Source organism: Podarcis liolepis (assembly GCF_965112155.1).
Source record: "Podarcis liolepis genome assembly, chromosome: 16".
In the NCBI taxonomy this organism is placed as follows: domain Eukaryota; kingdom Metazoa; phylum Chordata; class Lepidosauria; order Squamata; family Lacertidae; genus Podarcis; species Podarcis liolepis.
Genome location: NC_139567.1, coordinates 23,294,796 through 23,315,028, shown reverse-complemented (window position 1 = coordinate 23,315,028; position 20,233 = coordinate 23,294,796). Strand labels below are relative to the sequence as shown.

At 47.6% G+C, this 20,233-nt stretch overlaps 1 protein-coding gene across 2 annotated transcripts in view; it reads right to left on the bottom strand.

Moving 5' to 3' along the window:
* UBASH3B (ubiquitin associated and SH3 domain containing B) overlaps positions 1 to 10,911 on the bottom strand; it is a 73,992-nt gene extending 63,081 nt beyond the window's left edge. For both annotated transcript variants that reach the window (XR_014520377.1, XM_083481021.1), the window contains exon 1: positions 10,229 to 10,911. Coding sequence is in view for 1 of the 2 variants with exons in the window: in XM_083481021.1 (XP_083337147.1) it covers positions 10,229 to 10,392 (164 nt within the window). In the remaining variant the exon portion in view is untranslated. The remainder of the gene's footprint in view (positions 1 to 10,228) is intronic.
* Positions 10,912 to 20,233: the final 9,322 nt, after the last annotated feature.

Here is a 20,233-nt window from a genome sequence, read left to right as displayed (position 1 = left end):
TGTGATGCCAAAGGACAAAACTCGCAATGCAAAAAACACATGCTCCTGAAATATTCTTCAGCTGGACCTTTTATTGCAGCAGGGGTCTCCTTCCTTGCCAAGAAAAAAACCCACAAGGCTTATCAAACGGGCAAAGAAGGCATCGCTGCCACACAGAAACAGCAGGCAATGCTCAGTCTTGCTGGAGTATGATGTTTTCATTTCATGCATCCGTATCTCTCATCTGTGTGGCTGAGTCTACAGTTCCTGCAGGACATGAGAAAAGCCCTGCTGTATCAGACCAAAAGCCCATCTGGGCAAAGGTCCTGTTTCCCACAGTGGCCATCAGAATCCCTCTGGGGAAACCCACAGCCAGAACATGAGTGCAACAGAACTCTCCCATTGTTGCACTCCAGCAAATGACAGTCAGTGACACATTGGCTCTGAACCTGAAGGTCCCATCTATCTGTCGTCTCATCTATCTAAACCTCTCATGGTCTTCCACCACCATTTTGTCCTAATCTCTCTTAAAGCCATCTCAGCTGGTTTCCATCACCACAGCTTGGGGCAATGAGTCCCACAGATTAAGGTGTTGCATGAAGAATACATCCTTTCGCCTGTCCTGAATCTCTTGCTAGTTGGCTCTACTGGGTGGCCCAGACTCTTTGAATGAGGGACCACTATCTCCACACTGTGCATGGTTTTATAAACTGTAATCATCCCCTCCCCTTCCTTTAATCAGCCAAGCAACAAATTGTTAAGCAAATTCATGGCAGAGAAAGCTATCAGTGGCTACCAGTCACAATGGCCACGTTCTTCCTCCATAGTCAAGAGGCAGGATGCTGCTGAATGCAAGTTGCTGGGAATCACAGATGGGAAGGGATCTGCTCCTGCACTCAGACCTTGCCTTCAGACTTTCTGCAGGCATCTGGTCCACCACTGTGAGAACAGCATCCCTTGGACCAATCTGGTAGGCTCTACTTTACATCCTTGCATAGAGGGCAAGACTAGATTTCATAGGGTAGATCTTGGTTGCACATTAGGACAAACTTTTAAAAGGAACTTTTTGACAATGGAACCAATTGCCGGGGGTGGGGGTGAATTTGCTTTTGCTGAATGGCTTCAGAGAGGAAAGCAGGCAGCTGTCTGCTGAGGTTGTTCCATCTCTGGGTTTGCCATCTCAAGCAGAAGCTTGCTCCAGGTGACCTACAAAGCCCCTTCCCCCATTGCAAGGCTGCCTCCTCTGTCCTTAGAGGGCGCTCAGATGGGGGTCACATGGCAGCTTAGCCAAATGCAGAAAGTGGTCCCTGAAGCATCCGGAAACTCCTATGCAGGCAGAGAGTCGTCTCTAGACTAAAAGAGCAGTTGTAAAAAAATGTCTAGGTTGACATAATGTATGTGACACACAGCGAGCGTGTGTGTTCCATGCCTTCCTATTAAGCACATTTGAAAGACAGCTAATTTCCGGAGGATGGGTCAATTACAGTTCCCTATGTGGAACGACACCTTCTCAGCCCCCGAATGAATGACTCCAAATGGTAACTTCCCTTGCCAGTGTTTTTCCCCCCATACAGCTGCTATTGCAATTGCTGAATCTTTGTTCGATTGCAACATTTGATTCTCCCAGCCCTTCAGCTCTCCCCCTCTTTGGGCTCATTTCCAAACCAGATGCGCAGCACTCCTCAGCCTCTGCCACAGAAGAGGGATAGAGAAAAAGGCTGATCTCAGATCCTGCTCTCCAGGCCAGTACCTACAGCAACCAGACAGGTAATGATGCCAGTCTAGAAGTGATGGGCAAAAGGGAAAAGGCTGCTTTTGCAACAAAACAGACCTGACAGCCTTGCTTAAGGAGTGGGCAGGAAAAGTGGCACAGTGACATTTACAACTCCTTTTGCAATCCGGTCCTAAAAAGAATTTCCTACTGAGTTAACTGGAAAAGTTCTTTCAGGTGTACAAAGTAATATAAAATCACAATAATTATACGTGTTTGTAATGTTCAAAGCACTTGGCTCTTTTGCGTATGCTAGCACTATAAAGGAGGACAGCGTTATTACCCCTATTCTGCAGGTAAGGTATCAAGGCTAAGAAGAACAGCTTGAATAAAGGCCACTTTTAATAATGCCATTAGTCCTTCCTTTGAGGCAAAGGGTGAACAGGATTAAAACTGTGACCCCACCACAGTTCTGATCTGAATCAGAGGGGCCCACACCTTGTGTGACTTTATTTTGGAGTAAGTTGCACTGCAAAGAGTGCACAGGGTTGCAATGACAGCAGTTCAAGTTGTTATTTCAAGTTCACACATTTTTACACATGATTGTTCCTAATTGCAGAACAGAGGAGAGAGTGTGCACGCATGTGGGGAAGATACTTTAAAACAGAAAACCAAGAGAGCTGGCAGAGGGGACAGATTTGTTTTTCTTTTCTTTTGTTTTTAAAGAAACAAGGAGCGCAGTCTCTCAAATATTTATTGCAAGCTACTTAGGAGACCAAATATGACTCACTTGTCTTTGGATAATAAATGGCACAGAGAGTCATTCTAGACCCCCAAGCCCAATTCCTCTTTAATGCTAAGTTTAATTTCGGCCGTCTTGTTTGCAGAAGGCTCCGGAGGCTTTTGCAGAACAACAGGACTTTGTGTTTGTGTCTATTCCTCCCAAGATCACCCCAATCTCCTAGGAGAACACCTGACAAAAGGCATGTTTGGCCTCCCACCCAGCTGCCCGCTTTCTCCTTTCACGCCAGACATTCTCAACATTTTCTTACTGAGGAAGAAAAGGCGCCCTGTTGCCTTCAAGGCTTCTGTCGGTTTGTGGATTTTGCAGAACAAGCAACTGCCGATGTTTGGCACACCAATACCTTGATGGTGACGATGATTCATGAAACTTGAATCCCTCCCTTCCTCCCAAAAGTAGTACAGGGCTGCAGGCACCTCAGGGATAAAACAATACAATTAAAAATAAAAACGTATTTAAACCAATTAGGGGTGTAGTCAATCCTACTTAAGAGTAGACCCGTTGACATTAATGGAGATGACTAACCTAGGTCCATTAATTTAAATAGGCCTGTAGAACAGAACTTAGCTGGGTACAACCCTTAAAAACAATCACAAACTCTCAAAGTTAATAAGTGTCAAGGTCACTGGGGCAGTATTTTGAAGCCATCAAATAATTGGGTGGAATCATAGAATTGCAGAGTTGGAAGAGAACCCCAAGGATCTAGTCCAAGGTTACTTCATCACTGTACTCTCATAGATTCCCAGATATTCTACATTTACTCATCTGCTGAAACAGAGGCAAAAAGGCAAATTGAAGGAACTCAAAATGCAGGATCCAGGTCCAGTAGTAGAGCTAAAAGCCCCTCTCAGCAACATTTTTCTCTGCCAGTACTAGGGCAACACAAGCCCATTCTCTTGCCCATGATATTTCTGGATGGTACATAAGATTCTTTTTAAAAGTTAATGCACATTACTTTTTAAAGAATGAAATAGTTGTATGGTCCTAGTCCTCACGTTGGCAGGAGGAAGTGGAATATGGTCAACATGTATTGAAGACCTAGGAGGAAAATGGAAGAAACCCCTCTGCTCTCTGGCAGCGGTGTGACTTGCCCACAGAAGGGCCACTTGGATTTTGCTGCCTGAGGCAGCTACCTCAGTCTGCCTCATGGACAGGCCGGTCACATAGTCCAATAACATCTAAAGGGTCACAGGTTTCTGATCCCTGCCATAGGGCACTGACCAGTCATCAGATTAGGTCCTCATCTTGCATGAGGTCTTCAGAGATGATTTTGGGCACCGGTGCTAGACTTCAGAGGTGCCACCACTGGGCAATTCCAAGATGGCAGCCAAGTGGTTTTCAGAGGACTAGCCTGTGAGACTTTCTTATCACCACCACAAACAAACTACCCCTTGCTTCCTTTAAAAGAAAAACACACCCAGAAAATCATAAAATGAGTGAAACTTCATAGCTGAGTACAAGCCAGACTCTTGCTGGCATAGAAGTGGGAGATCAATAGAAAGTCTTTTTTCAGAATTACACAGAGGCGGTGAGAGAGTCAAAGCTTAGAGGTGAATGAGGAATTAAAGACAGCTCTGGAGAAGTTCAGAACTTAAAACTGTGGAGGTGGAAGGAAGTTAAAAGCCACTGGATCCAAGCCCAGCTCTGACACAGGACTACTATAAGACTGAGCAGCCGGTTATCATTTAAGGGGAGGCGGGAGATCAGGGCCAAGGAATGGAGTGAAGAACACATCACAGCATACTTAATCCAGGTAGAATAGTGTCCAGGCAAAAAGCCCAAACAGGATGCTTTTTTTTAAACAGCCTTTCTGGTCTAGGTCACTGCTGTCCAGTTATTATATGGAGCAGCAAAAGGAGATCAAATCACTTTTGGACAATGCACCGCCTGCCCATGAGCTACCAGGCCCAATTCAGACAATAGCAGAGGGGTTGGCAACACGGCACCCATGGGTGTAATGTTGCCCTTGAGTATTTCCCTAGCGTCTGTGAACCCCACCCACTGCCACCTACTCACTGCCTTTTGGGCCATGAGTTAGTGAACGTAGCTACCTTTCTCTTTCCTTGAGAAGTTCATATTGCTAAAGGAGGAAGTTATTAGTTATTTAGTTAGTTAGTTAATAGTATTTATAACCCGCCCTTCACCTGAAGGTCCCTGGGCGGGATGACACTCTTTCCCACTTCCTCTGTCAGCTCAGTGTGCTTTTCAAGGATCAAATTAAATTGTACTGGCTCCGATTCCCACCCCATCCCCAATCGCTTGAGAAAGCTGGTATGTGTGTGTGCACACTTCTGTGTCTTGTGGTAAACAGGGACTGATCTGTGGGAGGAGGAAGCCAGAGGGATGTGGAAAGAACAACCCTTGCTCAAAAATCCAAATGTGCCCATAGGCCTACAAAAGGCTGGTGGCCTCCTGAGTTATGGCTTGGGAGTCAAGGGCTAAAAGGAGCACCTCCACCTGTATCTTTCAACCTCTCATCTAGGAGGTCCTGCTGGTAGTCCCATCTGTAGGAATAGTATGAAGAACAGGGACTTCTTGGTGGCAGCACCTTGGTTATGGCATATCCTCCTGAGGGAAATCAAGCAGTCCATCTTTTCACCTACAGCCAGTAAGCACACAATGACTGCAAAATTTATTTATCCAGGCGCTTGGTCAAGAGTTTTAGGACTTCTTACACTTCTGGATTTGACCTTCTGTCTGTAGTATGTTGCAGTGCAGCTGTATATAAAAAGATGATTCATGCAGGTCATTCTAGGCTCCCTTTGGGAGTAAGGGGGAGTTATAAAACATAAATAAATAACAATAAAATAACATAGGAGGCCCCAGTGGCCAGTTTAGGTGGGCAAGGCCAATCCAGTGCTTGCGATTACATCACTGCTCTGTCCTGCAGTACTCTGACTCGCCAGATGGATGGATCTGTACACAAAAGCAAAGGTTCCTGGAAACTCCACATTTCACCCCACAAGTCCCACCACATATCAGCTTACCTAGTCCAGATCATAGTGTGATATAGACAGAGAACATGGTATAGGAGCTCAAAACAACCCAAGCAAGGCAGCCAAACAACAAGCAGGATAGGAAAAAGCATCCTGGGATCACTGAATAGCCTGGAACATTCCTCCCCAGGTTCAAGACTGAGCCAAACCTCTTTAACAGAGGCCCAATTCACACATTGCGTGATTTCTCCACTTTCCACAACCAACAAGTGAGCACCGAGAATGTAAGAGAAGCCCTGCTGTTGGATCAGCCCCAAAACCCATCTAGACCAATACCTGGCTTTCATAGTGGCTACCCAAATGCCCACAACTGCAGTTTCCCCACCTGAAAGCCCCAGAAACTAACATTTACTGAAGATGGAACATAAATCACTGTGGCAAAGCTATTGATACTGGCTCTATTGCAAAGCATTGCCTTTGAGGATGATGAAAGACAATGTGAATATTCTACCTGTTGTGTCTGTGCTAGTGAGAACATTTTGCTCATGCTAGTAGGTTGAAGATATGCCTCAAAACACATGGGAAACATTGGCTGAGATCAGGAGTCAAAAAGGGTAGGCTGAACGAGATTTGCAGAAGTTATAGAAGCACCTTCGTGCCCTTCCCCTCTCCCTCTCACAGCTAGCAAAACCATAATCATGCAAGAAGCATGCTTAAGTTATGCAAGTCACAAAAAACGAGTATCCCGTCCCCCCCACAATAGGCTTTTGGGTTGCCATGGAGCTCAGTGTAGTACACACAGTCTTGGTTCCATCCAAGAGGCACAGAAATGCGATGGGAGTCAACTTTTGATGACGGGTGGGAAAGGAAGAGCTGGGATTCACAACTGTAAGAGATGCTACAATTAAAAAAAAAAAAAGAGTCCTCTATAAAGTCATAGGGCCATACCCCTTTCACAAACACACAACAGCAGCAGCACAACAGACTGAAGCGCAAGACACTTGCACACCTCTGTGACAATGTCTGGAGGGTGCGGGGAGGATTGGGAAACCTTGCTTGGGTACACAGAGGTAATCCTCTCTGAACCCAACAAGCTGAGAAAAAATATTACATCCAATTGTTCTCTCCGTATAGACCAGCTCTAGGAAAAGCATATTGCAGTTTACTTTAATTGTTCATATCTAAATAACATCTGGGTAGGGAAACGAGCCTCCCTTAACCTAGGGGTGTTTGGAGGCCTGCTAAATCTCCTTGGCTGTCCCCTCCTGCAAAAAAGCAACTCACATTTAGCTTCTAATTATAAATGCCTTTGCTTCATTAGTTTTCTGCAGTCTCATCAGCACATTAATTAACTTCTTCCCCAATGTGACCTCATTGGAACACCTTCTATTGTGAAAAGCAGTATTTTAAGGTGAGAGATGGGACACTTATTTGTAGTTGTGACAACCCAATTGGCTTCCGTTTCAGATCTTCAAACACCAAGGCATAGAAGCAGATATAGCTGCGCACTCTCAGTTGAAATTTGAATCCAGATATAGCCAGGGTGTTCAAATATGGATAAGTACCAGCCATGCAAATTGTAATCCCACTTCTCTGCAGTGAGCAGTGGCAGGCCGCTGTATTCCCATCTGAGCCCATAGTCCTTCCTTTCTCAGCCAAAACAATTTGCAAGTGCTGCATTTCAGCAGTAGATCTCAGCATCTATATCTGGCTCTTCATCATTGACATACATAAAGATAAGGAAGTAGGGCAGTGGGTGGGGTGAGGTTGCTGAAACACATCTCACAACCATAGGGATACAAAGGAGGGGGTGTTGCTGGGGCGAGGGGTGTCCATGGGGCACAGACTCTGAACCTTTCCCCCTGGTATCTCTGGATAGGTAATGAATTCAGGAGGTATTGAATTTAGAGAGTGGGTAGGTGCGATTGGGACATTACTTTATGGAAATCAATTACTATAAGATGACCTTATCTAGAGATGATTTGAGGGGATAATGAATGAGGGCGTAATTAAAGAGGAATTGAGCCAAATCATCTGTTGGGAAATTAATTGGGGGTAAAGTGAACTAAAGAGGAACTAGTTTGGAGTGATCTGGGGGTGGGGGGCAATTTGCAAATGCATTGATTTGAGATTATTTGGATGGGAAATCAGCTGGCCTGTGACATTCAAATTCTAAAGCACACCTATGCATATAAAATATAGTATATGAGAACATCACACATTTTCATTTATGTAAGAGGTGCAGAATCATTTAAATACCCAGCAATGCAACACCATTCCCCCTCCCACCGCCCCATCCAAAGGCCATTCAGTAGTGCTGCATAGCCAGGGGCCAGGGAAGAAGAAATTTTGGCTGCGACAAAACTAGCCAAGTACTGAGAGATGCTTGATATTTTGTTATGCCTTCCATAGGGCTGAGTCTGGGGAAAAAAATGATAGCACTTGGGGGGGGGATCCAAGCCTGCACTGAGCCATGGTGTTCCATTGATGATTTAAAAATAGACCCACATTTAATATGCTGGTTAGAAAAAGTGAAGCCTGTGTGTGTGTTAGTTCACGATAGATTGACTATAGAAGGAAAAGCTAAGCAGATCAAAACTGCCATGACCGACCTTGCCCTACACCTTCCTAGTTCATCCTAAATCTAATAATCCCACATATCAGACATACTGTCCAACACATATATGGAGAGAGATAGAGATCGCTTAAGGAAAGCACAAGCTCTAGGATTACAAAGCTTTATGTTTCTGAATAATCTAGTTTGAACGACTTCCGACACACATGACACTCATTGCTTCCCCAGTTATTAAAGTCGCTGGAACAACGGCACATGTGATAATGATTTCAAGGCCATCAAGTTGGTCATTTCTTTAAGAATGCTTTTTGCTGTGCTCCTGTGCTTTCAACAGCAGCCCTAGCATGCAAATAGCAAAGCAAAGCTTTGATTGATACGCAGGCGAGTGTTGCAGAAAGCTTTAACTGCTTGCATTTCTGTGTGTCCGTCTGCTGGTTAAAGGTGCTGGATTATTACATAGTTGTAGCCAACATCCATGTAGGAAGCTGCCACTAGTAGCCACAATGGTTGTGTTTTACCTCGACTGCCAGAGGAAGTATGCTACTGAATACCAATTGCTGGGAATCTCAGAGGGATGTTGCCCTCACATTTGGGCATCTGACTGCCCCCTGTGAGAAGATGCTGGCCTTGATAGACTCTTGGCCTGATCCAGCAGGCTCTCATTACATTCTTATGCCTTGTCAGAGCATTGGTCCACCTAGCTTAGGAAAGAATCACAGAATTCTAGAGTGGGAAGGGTTATCTAGTCCAACATTCTGCAGCGCAGTGATGACAGCATGGTCTACTGGGGTGGCAGACATGGTGCCCTCCATCTGTGTGTTGTTGGACTCCAACTCCCAACAGCCCCAGGCCTCACAGCCAAAGGCAAGGATGATAGGATCTGTGCTCTGACTTGGGTACCAGGCAGCTTCCTTTGTGGACTGTGTCTCTCCCCACCAATGATCATTTTCTGAGTATGGGTGGGGGGCTACATCTGTTAGCCAGGCAGCATCCACCAGAGTCATGGGCCTGCTGTCTCCAAGAACAGCCTGCAGCTCTCAGTGGGAGAGCATCTGCATTGAACACAGAAGGGCCCAGTGCCAATCCTCAGCATCGGAACTGAGAGACACCCTTGTGATGGCCTGAGACTGGTGGCAGTTGCACAAGGTCCTCGGTCCTGAAAGTGGTGAATCAGTGGGTCCGACTGCGTGCATAAAGAAAGCTTCCTATGTTCCTGTTGGGACTCTTTCCTCCATTCCTGAGAAGATGAAGAAGCCAGAGTCTGGAAGATGCCCTATCTGCCTGCTTCCCAGATGCCAAGCTCTGCCAGGTACCCTGGAGAACAATGGCTTTACTACAAGGAGGCCTTGCAAGGAGGAGGCTGGATGCGGCCACCTTCCTGGAACTAGCAGCCTTCGCAAGCTGCTATTTAAAAGCCAAGGGCTCCACCAGAAAAATAAGAGGAAGGCAGGGACTCAAGCCTCCGCTGGGCGATTCCGTTCCTCCTTTAAACCGGGAGAGGAGGGAGGAGGCAGCACTCTCGCCACCGTCTGCATCGCCGCTGAAGGTGCTGGCTAGCGCCTTCGGAAGAAACGTGCCGTCTATCTCTCTGCACCGGCCCCACCAATAAATGCACATGACACTGCAGTGCGTGTGTATGTGTGTATGTATGCGAGGGTGCGCGCGCCAGGCGGATCGGCCTCCCTGCCTACTCGCTGCAGAGCAGGATCGAGGAGCCCGATGCACAAATGCAAACGCGCGAGCGAGAGAGCGCGCAGCACCCGCTTTAACCCCCCCCCCCTGGACGCGCGTCCCACAGGACAGCTCCGGCAAGATGTCAGCGGCGCTCCTGCACGCGCGGTAGCGCGGACACGCCGTCCCGGAGCGGCCTCGCTTCTCCCGCCATCTCATCGGCGCACACGCTGGGGCAACAAACCACACAGGCTGCCAAATCGCTGCCATTCATCCTCCTCCTCTTTTCCTCTGCATTCCTCTCCGGGTGGAAATGCAGATCCGATTTTGGAAACCAATCAATCCATTAATTAATTAATTAGCGTGGCTCCGCCTTCTCGGTTCTCTCGGAGGGAAAGGGATGACTCAACCACTCTTTCCCCCAGACGCACAAAACAACAGATCGGGATTTTTTCTTAAAACATTAAATAATGGGGTGGTACCGTGTGGCGCCCCCTTCCTCCCCTCCAACCCACCCGCCGCTGGGTTTTTATTATTATTCCGGCCTAACTCACGCTCTGGCTTTGGGGAAACCCATGGAGAGGAGGATATCCAGGGAAGAGCCGTGCTTGATGGTCCCCGTGCGCGGCTGCCTGTTCCTCCGGGGGGTGACTTTGCTGTACAGGTCTTCCTTCGCGGCCATGGTGCGCGGCGTGGCGGGCTGGTGCCGAGCGATCATCCGGCCATCGCGAACACACACAGGGCAGGCGGACTGGTGGATTCAGCTGCAATAGCAATAGCAATAGCAGCAGCAGCAGCAGCAGCAGCAGCTCCTCCTCAAAGAGGCTCCACGCGAGGAGTGGCGCGCTTGGCGCTGCGCGTAAAAGAAAAGGCTTCTCGGCTCCCGGGGCGGCGGCGGCGGCGACTTCCTGGGTTGCAGTTGAGCTTTCTTCCCGAAGTCACTCGGCCGCCTCTCGCCGCTCCGGCTGCTTTTGCAAAGGTGCTGCGCGCCGCTGACGCCTCCCGCCCTGCCCACCCCTCCCCTCGGCCGCACGTGCGCCCCAAACGAGAGCCATCCAATCGGCGCGCGGCCTCCGCCGCCTTCCGGAAGAGGCTGGCCCCCTCCCCTTTTGTTTTCCTTTCGCAATCAGGAATTTCTGAATGGATCAAAGAGGAGCACCAAAATAATAATCCGGGCATGGGCAAGCGCGAGCGAGCGCGCGCTCTCCCCGCCGCTCTCTCTCGTCTTCTCCCTCCCCCGCATCTCTTGCCAACAAAGCCCCGCCCCCTCTTTTAAAGAGGCAGCCGCAGCCCCTGTCACAGAAACAGGCGCGTCCAAGAGCATGGGAAGTCTTGCTGAGACTGACCTTCCGCTTTCTGCAAGAGGGGAACTGGACCTCCCGAGATCCGGAACCTCTTGCTGATACTAGTATCCCGCCCGCATCCATAATACGTGGAGGAAAGAGGCACGATTGGCAATATTCATTCATTTGGGAGTCTGGTCCTTCTTATCAGCCCCAGCTCCCCATCTGTCAGAGAGACCAGGGTTCTGGGGGGGGGGGGAACTAGTGCTTTGCCCCATAGTTGGACCCATTAAGAACCAAGGCACCCCCTTTTCGCATAGCCCTGTCCTGAGTGAATGCCTTTAAATGCCCTTGGGTCAGGGTTTTTTAAAACCGATCAGCGTCCACGCCGAGAGAGGAGTTGCTTTTCGAACTTTCCGTGGTTTTTGTGTTATATGTGAGAACAGCTAAAGCCAATTCTGAGGTCGCCCCCGCCCCGTTGTACGTATGTGGTGGTCAGTGGCGTAGCGTGGGTTGTCAGCACACGGGGCAAGGCAAGTAATTTGCGCCCCCTAACTCGTGGATTTGCGCCCCCTAACCCTAACCCCCAGATGTTGCGCCCGGTGCAGCCGGCCCCCCTTGCACCCCCCACGCTACGCCACTGGTGGTGGTGGCTGAACACACCACGCACACATGCATTTAAGCGTCTCCATCCTACGCGGTAGGAAAGTCGAGACACTTTCACAGATGCTGAGCTCCTTCTCTGCGATCTAACGAAAATGACCAGGCTGGAATAAAGCTCAACGCACATGGAGAGCCTTCTCAGTTTCAGCAATGCCGACTCCTACCCACCCCCACCATCAATGAACACGGAGGAGAGCCGTGTGAATTTCAGCAATGCTGACTCTTCATGGTATTTTTCTCCCCAGAGTTTGTCAGGTTCACTGGAGAGCAAAGTGGAAGCTGCGAAGGAAATGGGAGGTTGTTGGCCCTGGAGGTTGCCGGTGGGTTTCACCTCAGGCCAAGAACTTGGGGCAGACACATAGGAAGGAGCAGTTTGCAGGGGGTTTTCTCCCACACTGTTGGGGAAAAGGTAAATTTGGGGTGTAATTGCGATCATGAACATTCACTGAAGTGCCTTTCCGGTACTGAATTAGAATGCTTTCAAAAAGGGGTGGGGAATCTGTGGCCTGCCAGATGTTTGTTTGTCTGTTGATGAATTTCCCATCTGTGCTTTCATGAAAATAAAGCAAGGTAAGAGTACAGTGGTACCTCGGGTTAAGTACTTAATAAGTTCCGGAAGTCCGTACTTAACCTGAAACTGTTCTTAACCTGAAGCACCACTTTATCTAATGGTGCCTCCCGCTGCCGCCGCACCGCCGGAGCACGTTTTCTGTTCTCATCCTGAAGCAAAGTTCTTAACCTGAAGCATTATTTCTGGGTTAGCAGAGTCTGTAACCTGAAGCGTATGTAACCTGAGGCGTATGTAACCCGAGGTACCACTGTACAAGTTTTAAGGATAAAATCAACAAAAGGTCCATGAAAAATCATTAAAAGCATCAGTAAATACCAACCGTTTTTTAAAAAAAGAGAAAGAGAGAAAGAATCATGCTGTAAATGCATGTCTAAATAAATAAAATAAATCAAAAGATGTCAGATAGAATGGAGATATGGTTCCTGATGAACTTCTACTGGCAGGGAGTTCCACAGGGCAGGGCGTGCCACACTAAAGGCTCAGTCTCCAAGGCCAGCTGACCCTCAGGGTGTGAGGAACCACCAGAAGTGCCCCTTCTGAGAATTCCTGCAATTGAGGTGGTGCACCAGGAATCAGGGAGTCCCTGAGGTATTGGAGGCCCAATTTGTTTAGGTCCTTGCTCATTAACTCAACTACCTTTAACCTGGCCCAGTTGATGGAGAACTGCTCCCATCATCCCTGACCATTGGCCAAGCTGGCTGAGGCTGATGGGAGTCCAACAACAGCTGGAGGGCCACTCGTAGCCACCTCTGCTTTAACCAGTGCACCTCTGCTTCAACCAATGCACCTATGATTTCAGTCTTAAGTGTTCAGCTACCTAGCACTGTTTTCCTGCTATGGTGGAGCCTACACAGAATTTTCTTCTCCAGGCCAGAGATGAGGGCTAAAGTGATTATTTGTTCCTGTATCTGGAGTTCCCAGTTCCTTCTTTGGTTTGAAGGTGATGATGCAACCTAAATATGGAATTGGGAGGATGAAGCCCTCAACTTACACAGGGGTTACACAGGCTTCATTGGGAGGATGAAGCCCTCAACTTACACAGGGGTTACACAGGCGTTACGCTCCAGGGATTGCAGAGTCAAAACCCATTGGATTCATTGGCAGGTGGGATTGCGAAAGTCATTTCCCCTGGAATCCGCCCCCTCCCCCATATATTACCACACACCTAAATCTGAATGTGCATAAGTTAAATGCAGGCTTACTGTGTTCTCCACCACCAAACCAGCTTTGTTCATGCACAGTCATGTGTTCAACACCACTAGGAGAGGATCTGGCCCAAGAGGTTGCTTTAGCACATCGTTTTCCAGCAAAGTGGCCCCAGGAATCCCACTGATTTCTTTTTATATATATACATTTCCAATAATAAAGGATTTGAATATGTCTCTGCTGCAAAATAAACTTTGGACGACCACAAGCCATATTTCCATATCACGTCACAACCAGGTCTGTAAGATGCTGTTAAACCACAAGCCCCCAACACTATCTAGCCACGCTTGACTGCTAAATCTTATCTTTACGGCAATTACACTGTGCCCGCCCCAGTAAGGAGGTGGAGAATAACTGTTATCAATGGAAGGAGTGATTCATACATCACCAGATCCACTGATCTGATGAAGTCTGATTAGTTGGATTCCACTTTTGAGATGCCTTGCTTACTCACTTGGTATATACCGTATTTTTCGCTCTATAACACGCACCTGACCATAACACGCACATCATTTTTAGAGGAGGAAAACAAGGGAAAAAACATTCTGAATGAAATAGTGGATGTATCATTTTTGTGCTTCATGCTGTGGCCACAGACATGTGATCTGATGGTGAATTTGCGGTGACCCAATGCAAAAATCCTGAGAATTCCTGTGGATCCATGCTTTGTAACCACGTTTTTGCACCATTGCAGCCCCAGGCAACAGTGGGTGCGTGATTTTTTTGGTGCAGGCTGTAGCCATGGACATGCTATGTGATCTGATGGTGACTATGTGATCTGATGGTGAATTTGGGGTGACCCAATGCAAAGATCCTGAGAATCCCTGTGGATCCATGCTTTGTAACCACATTTTTGCACCATTGCAGCCCCAGGCAACAGTGGGTGCGTGATTTTTTTTGGTGCAGGCTGTAGCCATGGACATGCTATGTGATCTGATGGTGAATTTGGGGTGACCCAATGCAAAGAGTCTGAGGATCCATATGGATCTATGCTTTGTAACCACATTTTAAGTGAGGAGCGAAGGAAAAACAAAGAAGGGACATGAGGGGGTGTGCAGAGAAGCAGGTGGCTAAGAATGCAGGAGAGGGATTTAACGGGAGGGAGGAAAGAAAGGCAAAAGTTTCTCCCCACACAAGCCAGCCATCTCTCTCTCTCTCTCTCTCTCCCTCCCCCTCTCTCTCCCTCCCGCCCCCTGTCTCTCTCCCCCTCCCCCTCTCTCTCTCCCTCTCCCCCAGCAGCACCGGAGCACAGAGAGGAATTAGAAGGAATGACACTCTGCTTTCCCCTCTGCTTGCCTGGAGGGGAGGGGCTTTCCCTGCTCTTTGTTCCGTTTCAGCAAGCACAGCAACGAAACAGAGGAGGGTGGGCAGTAAGACCCTGAGGCAGAATGCAGGAAAGCAGCCGCTTCCTCTTTTCAGGTTTCCCTTCTCCGTGAAGCGCGATTTGATTTTTGCCTGATTTTTCGGCTCCAGGGACCACACATTCACTCAATAACACGCACAGACATTTCCCCTTCCTTTTTAGGAGAAAAAATATGCGTGTTATAGAGGGGGAAATACGGTAATGCCTCGGCTCACTCATCCCCCCACACCGCAAACTTGAGTGGGCTGAAACCATGAGCCCATCCCAATTATTGAGGGAGACCTGTTATGCTGAAACTTCCCTGTGCTGTAGTTTTGATGGGACTTATTTGCTTGGCTAACACAGGAAACCTGCATACAAAACATAAGAAGAGCTTGTTGGATCAGGCCCAAGGCCCATCTAGTCCCATATTGTGTTCTCACAGTTGTCAACTAGATGCCTATGGGAAACCTGCAAGCAGGATTTGAACACAAGGGCACTCACCCCTCCTGCAGGTTCCAGCAGCTGGTATCCAGAAGCATCACTGCCCCTGAGCATGGAAGCAGAGCATAGGCATTGTGGCTAGTAGCTATTGATGGCCTTCCCCTCCATGAATTTGTCCAATCGTCTTTTAAAACCATCCAAGCTGATGACCGTCACTGCCTCCTGTATGCATGAGTTCCATAGATTAACTATGAACTGTGTAAAGGAGCACTCCTTTTTGTTTGTCCTGAATCTTCCAACGTTCTGCTTCATTGAATGCCCATGAGCTGGCTTCACACACACACACATTTTCAGGCTCTGGCTCTGTGCTGAGTCAGTATGTATGGGCTTTGACTTTGCAATTCCAAGTTCTCAGACTGCTCCTGCCTGGAACGCGTTGTCCAAAGCAACACCTGTGTGTTCCACAGTTTAACTGCATGAATAAGCACCGTATTTTTCGCTCTATAATGCGCACCAGACCATAAGACGCACCTAGTTTTTGGAGGAGGAAAACAATAAAATAATATTCTGAATCTCAGAAGCCCTCTTGCTGTTGTGGCTTCTGGGATAGCTGCACAGCCTGTATCCGCTCCATAAGACGCACACACATTTCCCCTTACTTTTGGGGAGGGAAAAAGTGAGTCTTATTGAGCAAAAAATACGGTACTTTATTTTATCTGTCCTGAATTTTCAGATGGGTAGGAGTTGGGGTGTGTGAGAGAGAGGCAGGCACAAGGAAACAAACAGGGTAATGTGCATCAGTCAAAGATATTCCTCTCTGTGGTGTGTACAGGAACCTAAAAATGCAACTTAAAACACAGCAGAGGAAAACAACTTTACTGCCTCGTCTTTTAAGCTACATGTGGGAACTGAACATGCCGTGTGATGACATGCTGTGTGATGCCTGCTCTTAGCTTTTCTGAATATTTGCAAGAGCAAGAGACAGGCTCATGGTAGCTCTCCCCCACCCCAAACTTAATTCTGCTTCCTTTTGCCCCATATGAAGCCTTCTATAGGCTAACAATAGCAATAGCATTGTGAAATAAGAACAAAGAGGAGGAAATGCAAAGGGTTTCCGTGGCTCAGCTCTGGGTTGCTACCCGCAGAAAAGGACTCCAGTGTTTCCAGGAAATGCTCTTGCAAGAGTTTACTTGTTTCAAACCATGTTGCAAAATTGAACAACGGTGGCCAGGATCCAAAAAGCTACTTGAAAGCACTTGCTTTTGCAAGTCTGCTTTCAGAAGTCAGCCTCATTATTCAGGCTGTGATCCTACTTGAACTCTAGAACTCTCTTCTAAGAAGAAATGTCTAGGACTGGGTTGCATGTTAACTTTTTTTATTGTTTCTTATCTCCCTTGCATAAGCACTTATCTCAGCAGAGCAAATCCTGCCACTCAAGCAGGCTATCAAAAGCTGTCCGGCGACATTCCTGGAACTGACATCAACATACCTTTGCTTACTTCTCGGGAACATCTGGGATGTTGCAAAGATACCAGAGTAATATGTGTTGTCATGGCTCATGAAGATAGCTTGCTTTCTCATAATGTGTCCATGTGACCACAGCCGGTCCACCTGTGAGGCAAGTTGAGGCATCTGCTTCAGTCTTCAGGATCCACAGGGGCAGCAGATCCTGATGTAGGTCTTTATTACCTCCTTTGTTACTGATGCAGATCTTCACTCACCCCTTCCTGGGTTGGCCCTGTTTGTGTCAACAAGGACACCAAATGTTTAGAAGGTAAAAGATAAAGGACCACTGGACGGTTAAGTCTCATCTAATTCAAATATGGGGTGTGGCGCTTATCTCCACTTTCAGGCCAAGGGAGCCAGCATTTGTTCACAGACAGCTTTCCGGGTCATGTGGCCAGCATGACTAAACTGCTTTTGATGCAATGGAACACTGTGATGGAAGCCAGAGTGCACGGAAACGCTGTTTATCTTCTCGCCACAGCAGTACCTATTTATCTACTCGCACTGGTATGCTTTTGAACAGCTAGGTTGGCAGGTGCTGGGACAGAGCAACAGGAGCTTACCGCATTGTACGGATTCAAACTGCCGACATTGCGATTGGCAAGCCCAAGAGGCTCGGTGGCTGAGACCGCAGCGCCACCCGCTGTGTTCAGAACGCAATATTGGCTAAGGGTTTTCATGTGGTGCATGGTGAAAATGCACCAATTTATTCTGAAGAGAAAGCAATTTCATGTTCTTAAAAAAATCTGAGGACCACTCCACACACAATACCTTCCCCTCCCCAGATATGTGTACCTGAGATAAGTGTGTACCTAAAAAGGTGAATGTGGGAAGCACGCGTTTCCAATCTCACACAAGGTAAATATATTGGCGACCAGGGTGGGCTGGATGTACAGTGGTGCCCCGCAAGACGAATGCCTCGCAAGACGGAAAACTCGCTAGACGAAAGAGTTTTCCGTTTTGGAGGTGCTTCGCAAAACGAATCTCCTATGGGCTTGCTTTGCAAGACGAAAATGTCTTGCGGGTTCCTGCGGGGTTTTTTCCTCCCCCCCTTTTTCTAAGCCGCTAAGACGCTTATCCGCTTATCTGCTAAGCCGATCAGCCGCTAAAAGCCGCTAAAAGCCGCTAATAGCGCTAATCCGCTAATCCGTCAATGGGCTTGCTTCGCAAGACGAAAAAACCGCTAGACGAAGAAACTCACAGAACAGATTCTTTTCGTCTTGCGAGGCACCACTGTATCATAGAATCATAGCACTGTAGGGTTGTAAAGGACCCAAACCCCCTTCAAGGCAGGGGTCATAACTAAAGAATCCCTGATAGATAGCCACTCCATCTCTGTTTACAAATCTCCAATGAAGGAGAGTCCACCACCTTCTGTCTGGAGGCACCCACAGTACTGCTCTGATTCAAGGTTATAATTTCAGAGTTGCTGTAGGGTTTCTCCACCCCCAGAGATGCATTTGTCATGGGCAAAAGTCTTCTTCTGTGGCCTCCTCTTGCTGCTGCTGCTGCTGTTATACTGAGGTTGTCTTCCTCCCCCTTTCTTTGATCTGCTGGCTTTTGGCGTCTTGAGGAGGGGGAGACTTAACTATGCAGCTGTTTTTGTTTTTACTACTGTTTGCTTTTTATCCTGCGGTTTTGATGGGGACCAGAGCTTACTGCTGCAATATGATTTCATTTTGCTGCTCTAAGCTCCTCTGGTTTCTTCTTTTGAAGAAAAGTAGGCTATTTGCATTTCTTACGATAAACAATTACTCGGAGCTACTAACAACCAAGTCTGCACACATCCAAGGAATTCTGGGACGCTGCAGTCATATCCCCTTTCTGATGCTCACTTAATCGTTCCCAGATCACCAGTGTCTTTATGAGCCGCACCCATGACCTTCAGTGCTGCTGTGTAGTTATCTCATCCCACCTTTCCCCACACTCCCTTGTCTGTGTGAGCCAGAGATCATCATCTTGTGAGCCAGAGGCTGGTAGTGGGAAATCGGGTATTTTTCTGTAATAACTCCCAGATCCATGGAATGTTCTCTCCAGGGAGACCCTCCTGGTGCCAGCTTTGCCATTGTTTCGGTGCCAGGCAAAGCCCTTTTTGTTTTTCTGGGCATTTGGACATTATCAACTGGATGTTTTTAATTTGACTATGTTTTTTTAACATGCATTTTTAGTATTGCACATTTAGTCTAGCTCAGGGGTCAGCAAGGCTTACTGGGCATGGGCTGGATCCTCCCATGGGCCGGACTGGCGCAGCGTGACACCAGAAATCGCATCTGCACATGCCCAGACACCGAAAATTGTGCCTGTGGAGAAGCAATTTTCAGCACCACAGACATGTGCAGAAACAATATCCGGCACCTGGGCATGTGCAGAAACGATTTCTGGAGCTATGGAAGAGAGTTCCCGCGCTGTGCTGCACTGGTTTAGCGCAGTGCCTGGGGACTTGCCTAGTGGGTGGCTTGGCTTGGGGGCAGCTCATGGGCCGGTTAAACAGCCTCCATGGGCTGCTTCTAGCCCCTGGGCCTTAGGTTGCCAACCCCTGCTCCAGCTGTAAATAACTTCAGAATTTCTTCATAGTAAAAATAGTAATACAATAAACTAGGGTGTACTCCTGTAACTCACTAGAAAGCATTTGCTTAGCATGCAGAATGTCCTAGGTTCAGTCCCCAGCATGTGCAGAAAATTTGGAGAGCTGCTGCCAGTCAGTGCAGACACTACTGAGCTAGATGGACCAGTGACCTGACTCAATATAAGGCAGCTTCCTATGTTACCTAACCTATAATAGCCTAACCTAACCTAAGAGCATCTCCATCTCCATCATTTAGCCTAGACACTGAGATTCAACTCTGAGGGTCTTCTGGCTGTTCCCTCACTGTGAGAAGTGAAGTTACATGGAACCAGGCTTAGGTCCTCCTTGGTCAGTTGCTATTTCCCCTTCAATGAATTGCTGTGTGTTGAGGTTATTTTTTCCTGTGTGCATTCTGCTCTTCCTTTAAGCAGCATACAGGAAAGTTCCCAGTGGTCCATCTCAGACATGGAACACAAAACCAGGTTAGCAGCTGCGATGGAGCCACATTGGACCAGCCCAGCCAAATCTCTATGTTTACATTCTTGTTGGTTAGCTAAGTTTGGGCTGGGAAGCTGGCTGTTCTTCAAAATAGTGAGATGATCTTTCAGGTGATTATCAGGAGGAATCTTGAGGCTATCCTAATGTTGCCATATTTCAAAAAACTTCCCTAAGATCCAGGACAAAGCACCACCTTTCAAAATTTCCCCCCGGACATCAATTCTGCCTTTGAAATCCCAGTAATGTCTGGGAAAACCTGGACGTATGGCAGCCCTAGGCTATCAAGGCATAATAACAATATTTCCTCTTCAGGTCCTGGAGTTTGCTCTGGTGTTCAATAAAGACATTACCTGTTTTTAATAATAATAAAATGTCTGAGGATTTGCTATGTACATATAAAGTGACATCTTCCCGCAACCAATTTCCACTCTTATAAGTGAATGAGCTGGGGGGGAAATGTGACTTGTGCAAGGACGCTTG